Below are 6,836 nucleotides of genomic sequence, written 5' to 3' on the forward strand. Positions count from 1 at the left end.
AATTGTTCTTTGTAGGAAGTTCTTTTGGCATCGAAAATGTTAACAAGGATGACAAGTGTTTAAATAACAACTTTTAATACTAATCTATAAACAGACAAATGTTTTTTGCAAAGAAAGGGATCAGAATTTCTTTCGAACCTTTATCAATCAGGAAATGTCGAGAGAACAGGAAACGTGCATCATCCTGTGCACCAGGATGTAAAACAAACAAAACCAGTAATCAGCTATTACAAAAGTAGTCCGATATTCCAAAATATATATTTACAATTAATATATACAAAAATGCCACTAGTTGAATAGTATGAAATAATGATGTTGTATGCTTTGACAAGCCATGCAAATTAGTGCCAACCACCTAACTTTGTCCCACCGTTAGAACAAACGTTAATATTGGACAGTATTTGCATACCACGGTTCACTTACAGAAGTTTATTTACAACTACAAATTCTCTTTGAAAATTCCAAGGATTATGGGTGGTTTAGTAACCCCTTACATTCTAAGCATTTTCTTTTAATCAAGCTTGTGTCTGTGGTGTAAACTGTTGTTGACCATCAAGGCACTAAATGCATTAAGTTATCATTCATTGCTCTGATCGTCGCAAATTATACAATGAACGCTTCCATGACAAACTTAAATGAAAAATAACACCTGGGGAAATTAGAAAGTTATGAATTTTCAAAACAACTGAACAGAACATAGTTTTGATCATGAGAGGAAATAGCATATTGTTTTGTACTGCATGAACTTAAGTCTAACAAACAATGTTGGAGTTACATAAGATGATCGTTAGGCTACATTAAGAAAAAGATGATCTGAAAGCCATTTCATGTCAAAAGCATTAGAACAATACATTTCTAACAGACTGGTGACCGGCACATTATTTGGCAAGACCTTTTAACCTTGAACTGATCTCTTATCAGGTTGGCTCTGGGAAGACCACAAAAGGAGATGTACGTATGGTTATCTTTTTAAATGGAATTTCACAAAATGTAATTGTTGTTTTACACAAAATAATAAGCTTATTATTTCAATGACATTGTTACACCTGTGCCATAGCTCATTGTTTGGTGGCACTAGACACAACATCTCCATGATGACCATGTGTGAAGCAAACTCAGCCAAAACAATCCCCCTTCGTAAACATCAAACAAACCCAGCAGAACGACTCATAAGAAAAACAAAACCCCACAGACGGCGCTACGGTTCCTGTTTCTCCTGCGCGGTCCCAGTCACCATGAGGAGATTGCAGGCCATGAACTGGACGTTGAGCACGTTGCTGGTGTGGCCCGTGTAGAGCCCCACCATCTCGCCGGACGAGCCGTCGGACGGCGCCCCCCCGCCGTGCGAGCTGCGGATGTCCCACACCCTGACCGAGTTGTCCGTGGAGGAGGACGCCACCAGGCTGCTGTCGGGGCTGAAGGACAGGCTGGTCACGCTGTCCGAGTGCCCTCGCAGGTCCTTGTACAGGGCCCCCGAGGCCAAATCCCACAGCTTCACCCTCTGGTCCTCGCCGGCCGACGCCAGGTACTTCCCGTTGGGAGAGAAGGCCAGTGCCAACACCGGGCCGCGGTGGCCGGTGAAGAGGCGCACCGACGCCCCCTGCTGGGTGCTCCACAGGCGGACGGTCTTGTCGGTGGAGCCTGTGGCCAGGTAGTTGGAGTTGGGGTGGAACTTGACGCAGTCCACGTCGGCCAAGTGGCCGGCGTACAGCCGCAGGGGGTAGGTGCGCGAGAAGGTCCAGAGGCGCGCAGTCCGGTCGTGGGAGCCGCTGGCAAAGTACAGGCTGCAGGGGCTGACGTCCAGGTCCCACACGGGGTAGGCGTGGCCCTGGTAGAGTACCGTGTTGGTGAAGCTGCCGAGGTCCCAGTAGCGGATGGACGTGTCCTCGGAGCAGGTCAGCAGGCCCGAGCTGTCCGTGAGGAAGGCTGTGCGGAACACGGGGCCGCTGTGGCCTCGCAGGGTCTTGATCTCGCTTCCCGAGCCGTCCTCCTCATCCGCCTGTTGAGAAAAATGTTTTGCATTTAAACGACTTTTCAGTCTGTGTGTCTGAAAAACAACAAAATGTCCACGGAAAAATGCTAACAATACGGTCACTTCAAACAATATAACTGCGCCTTAGAAAGCCATAAAATAACAAAAACAAGTTCGACCCTCTCAAATCCTCTCACCTCCTCCTCCAGCATGTCGCAGGCCAGACGGACGTGCGACACGTCGACCCGGTGCGGCTTGGCCTTCAGCTTCCGGGCCCTCAGGCTCCACAGCTTGACGGCCGAGGTGTCGAAGCCGCCGGCAAGCAGCCTGCTGTCGGCCGACACCTCCGCCGCGTTCAGCAGCTGCTCCGTGTGGTGGAAGGCGTAGAAGCACACAGTGGTGAGCGACGGCGGCCCCTCGCGCACCTTCTTAATGCAGTCCTGCAGCGCCTCCAGAGCCGCTTCGCTCTGCGGGATCCCTGCAGGCACCTCCACGCCCTCCCCTCCCTCCGCCCCGTCCACGCCCGCCCAGGACGAGGTGGAGTTGGGGGCCGTGGCTGCCCCGCCGCCCGTCCCGTAGAGCTGGTAGTCTGTGCGCGGCGAGGTAGTGACCTCCACCTGCAGGTGAGTGCTCAGGGCCCTGCAGAGGGCGCTGTTGTCCTCGCTCTGCAGGTAGCGCAGCAGGTAGCTGTAGGCCGGCTCCGTCAGGTGCACCACGTACTTGTGGTCGAGGAAGGCGCAGAGCTTGGGGTTGGCCGACACGTCCTGCGAGGTGAGCACGTGGCGGAGCTGCTCGACGGTGGCGCGCTGCTCGGCGTCCTGGAGGAACATGCCGTGGAAGCGGCTGTAAAAGCTGTCTACCGTCCCCTTCAGGCCGCAGCGCACCATGTCCAGGTGGAGGTAGACGAAGAGCGGGTAGAGGACGCAGCTCACCTCCTTACCCCAAGATACCTCTGCTTCTGGAGGAATGACAGAACAAAGAGTGAATATTCTTGTTCATGTCACGAGCATGTACAGTTATATTCACGACGGGCCTTTAAAAATTATACATTGATGTTATTATATTTCCAATTCTTATGTAAGTCATTACTGATACCTGAGAGAAAGTTCCGTAGTCTAGAGAACTGAACCTCGTACTGTTGGGGGTCCGACTGACAAGGGGCGGCAGACACAATGTTGGCACATCCTGACTCTGTCTGTACTGCTCAAAGAAAAAGTTACGATGTCAAGATTACAGTTCTCGGAGTAGAAATTCACAGTTCAAGAACATTGATTTTTGTTTTATTCATAATAAGTCTCAAAACCTTCCATTGAGTCTGGGGACTAGCTTCGTTAACCTAGACGTCCCCATCTGCCCTGCCCAACCTCTGTTGATTTTACTGTAACCTCCCTCCAGTGATAACGACCCTCACCTGTCAGGTTGGCAGCCATCTCTTCAGCAGATTGGGACAGTTTCGCCCCCTTCAGGGCACCCTCAGTGTCCACATACTGCCTCCGCTTCAGGTACTGAGCCACGGTGTACTGGATCTGCTCAGTTCGAACCCGCTTCATTGCCTGAATGAAAACGCAACCAATACGTTTGTTAAACAAATGGTCATCCTTACAGTCAACTTGGGTATTTGTGTCCACATAAAATTACACTACCAGTAACGTTCATCTTCCAAGCCTCCAATGGTTACAATTTAGCTTGTTTTTTCTTATTTGTGACAATTTAACTGATGATGCTGATGCTGCCGGGTCAGTAACAACCTAGCAAGCTAGCTAGAGCTACTCCAATACCGTCAAATATCAGTAGTCAAGAGCAGCACTTATACACATGGCATTCATTAGTGCTTATAGAGTTAAGGTATTTCTTTAACATCAATTAGCTACCATTCATAGCTGCAAGTTAACGTTCGCCAAGTTGCATGGAAGCAAATGGTTAACCTTGCTGGAAGCTAGCATCGAGCTAAGGAGGGCCCTGTCGGAAGTTTTAGCGGGATTAGCGCACGCATTCTGTCACATTTTAAAATAACATGAGAACACTCACTGCATATCGCGCTGATCTCCTTCGTCGTCAAGTACTATAAGTATAACGATAATTGTGTCCAGTTTCAGTTGATTTCATGGAACACAACCGCTGCCTTTCGTAGTAACTCCATCGTGCATTAGCTACCCACTGTCTAGCTAGCTAACGGGGCTTGGTGTTTTCATCGTTCGATCGGCTAGTTATGTCTGACTGTCAAGCAAAGGCCTAACACACCCCACTCAGGACTATCTCTACATTGCTCTAATAAAAAACAATTGATATGTCATGCCAAGCTCAAGATACAGAAGCTGTTAAATACAAATGCAGTAAAATGTCAAATAATCGGAGAACGCGATTGCGGGGATCCTAAAGCAAGACAAATGAAGTGCTGCTAGGAAGTGTTTTTTATAAGAGCTAGACACAGTTGCATGCCTCACCCCCTAGCGGTAACAATGTTGCAGTCGCATGGCTGTGTACCTGTGTGGTGCCTGTTGCTATATCAACCGGTGACTGCGTCCCGGAAGACCAATCCCAGAGACTTCATGGTGTAAAATTCACGGTATAGTAAGTATTCTATTAGTAGTTGTACCTGTTTGTACCTTATACGCAGTGTTTGTTTATTGTAATAATGTAGTAAGCTCTATATTCCTATTTTCTAACACAAAACAAACATAGGATCATTCTTCCGTGTGGTCTCCGTATTGATAACCTAACGTGTGTCTCTTGCATTGTAGATGGAGACATCTACCCGGAGGCAAGCCGGTGGAGGACTGTGGAACTGTCCTAAACAGACACAATACAGCAGGGAGACTCAAGACATGATCAAATGTCGGTTTATTATTTATGCATTGTATGGTACCAGCTCATTTGTCCAGAAAGTATAAAAAATAAGGATTTAATTTAGCAGAGCTTTTCTTCTTTGATCACACAGTGATGATGCAAGAGTCAAGGCTCACTAACTTCCAGCAGAGACAGATTAACGAACGTCTCAAAAGTGAGTATCTGATTCACACTGGCACTCGGAGTGGCCTACAAATGTGCTGTCTCATGGAATGAAACAGGTTAATTGGCTCAAGCAGTTGGGCCTTAGCCTGTATGGCCTTAAAATGGTTTGTTCATTGTAAAATAATGTGTGTTACTGGTATGAACATTTTTCATGTGACATCTCCGACAGAGGGAGCAGCATTGCCGTTGACCTGTAACCCCACGTCCTCGGCCCCACCCCCTCCACCCCCTCCCAAAATCATCAAACCTGGGCCAGAACGTCTATCAGCCAAGCCTCAGAGGCGCAGCGCTGATAAGTGTAGTTCAGGGGACAACTACACCAGAGATAGGTTCCGCCCCAGTGCCCCACGTACGTATGTTACCCCTCTACCTTAAATCTGAGATTATGGACATTACAGAAACAGCCTGTCTTCTGATAACTGATCTATTTCCAATTAGCAGGTCAGACACCAAGTGTATCATCTATATTTCTTTCTTTCTATTTCTCTGAATATCTTCAGATATCTCTATTTCAGTCTTTTAAGGTTGTAGGTTGGTTTATGTGCAGTTCTATGGTTGTGAAGCCCTCTGTGACATTGGATTTAAAAAGCTTATACAAATTAAATTTGTTGATTGATCTGGACTCAACCTGTACTTGTGTTACTGCTGTGTTCATGCTCCAACAATTACTGAAAGACTTCTTCTCTCCCTCTTCTCTTTCTCCTCTTCCTACTTCTTCTTTACCTCCTATTCCTTTTCTTTCTCCTCCTTCTCTTTCGTAGGGGATCTGGAGAAGGAGAAGCGAAGGCTTCAGAACATCCTGGCCACGGGGCAGGAGGAGCCCAGCCGGCCCAGGAAGGTACCACAGCTCCAGGGCCCGGAGGTGGGGGAGGAGCGGGACCGGTTCCAGGAGGGTGAGACCCTCCCTCCACTCTTTTCCCCCCCATTATCCAATGGTCTGCTCCAGAGAGATCTACTGCTCTGACCATGAGGAAACTCAAGTGTTCTTCTAGACCCTGCCAGTACTCGTACATATCCGCTCATCAATCTGCCACCAGCTTGAATACACAATCAAAATCTCAAGACTATTCAACTTAGTTGAACTTGAGTTTAAAGTCCATTCAATGAAGTTTGATGTGTTTGTGTCCAAGTTCTGGATGAGATTGAGGAAAGGAAGCAGTTTCTGGAGGAGATGACCACTCTGGGGAAGGGCAAGAACTACTATAACATTATCAACACTGAGATATCCCAGGTACACTCTATTCACCTCTACAGTGGTGCTACTGTCTATATTTGACAACAATGTTAGGGTTGAATGCAGGCATAATTGATAATATTATATGGGGCCATATTATATTATTAGGATTCTACAATAATAATAATATCTTATAGTTATCGAGTTTATTTTATGGTTGTTATTATGAACCTTGATTGTTAGAATTTTGTCAGAAATTGTCAGAAAAGTCAGAATTGAATTGTTGGGTAAACATAATATTTAGATAAACTGTCTAATGGTAAACTAACATTTACTCTTTGGTCATGTTTACACTGACTATACTGTCCTTTGCGTCTACAATTTGCTTACAGAAAATCAGAGAGCTGGAGATGATTGACAAGGCGCGCAGTACAGAGCTGAGGACCCTGACAATGTCAGAAAAGAAGGCGGAGTCTACTGGAGAGGAGCCAGGAAGCCAAGTCTGACAGACAGGAGGATGCTGCCATCTACTTAATACCTTGGATTGTAGTCTTTCCTTCTGTTTAACGCATTCTCGAATGCTGTGATGTACCTAATGTTATGATACTGTATGCATCTGAAAGGGAAAACTTTTGTGTAAACTGGATTGTAGTGGAATATGTGGTCTTACCTATGAAG

The 6,836-nt window shown here is 46.8% G+C and overlaps 2 protein-coding genes across 2 annotated transcripts; one reads left to right on the top strand and one right to left on the bottom strand.

Moving 5' to 3' along the window:
* Window positions 1-56: 56 nt before the first annotated feature.
* taf5l (TAF5-like RNA polymerase II, p300/CBP-associated factor (PCAF)-associated factor) lies at window positions 57-4,286 on the bottom strand. Its single transcript, XM_067259403.1, has 5 exons — window positions 4,001-4,286; window positions 3,384-3,525; window positions 3,068-3,172; window positions 2,170-2,930; window positions 57-1,999 (listed from the first exon to the last, which is right to left on the bottom strand). The coding sequence occupies exons 2-5, from the start codon at window positions 3,520-3,522 to the stop codon at window positions 1,199-1,201; spliced, it is 1,806 nt and encodes a 601-aa protein (XP_067115504.1). The 5' UTR covers window positions 3,523-3,525; window positions 4,001-4,286; the 3' UTR covers window positions 57-1,198.
* Window positions 4,287-4,713: 427 nt separating this feature from the next.
* Window positions 4,714-6,777, top strand: c21h22orf23 (chromosome 21 C22orf23 homolog). The gene is made up of 6 exons (XM_067259715.1): window positions 4,714-4,807; window positions 4,911-4,973; window positions 5,154-5,333; window positions 5,746-5,877; window positions 6,115-6,215; window positions 6,551-6,777. Exons 1-6 carry the CDS (start codon window positions 4,714-4,716, stop codon window positions 6,662-6,664), a joined length of 684 nt encoding a protein of 227 aa, XP_067115816.1. The 3' UTR covers window positions 6,665-6,777.
* The last annotated feature ends 59 nt before the right edge of the window (window positions 6,778-6,836 follow it).

The sequence above is a fragment of the Osmerus mordax genome, chromosome 21 (genome assembly GCF_038355195.1).
Source record: "Osmerus mordax isolate fOsmMor3 chromosome 21, fOsmMor3.pri, whole genome shotgun sequence".
Taxonomy (NCBI): Eukaryota; Metazoa; Chordata; class Actinopteri; order Osmeriformes; family Osmeridae; genus Osmerus; species Osmerus mordax.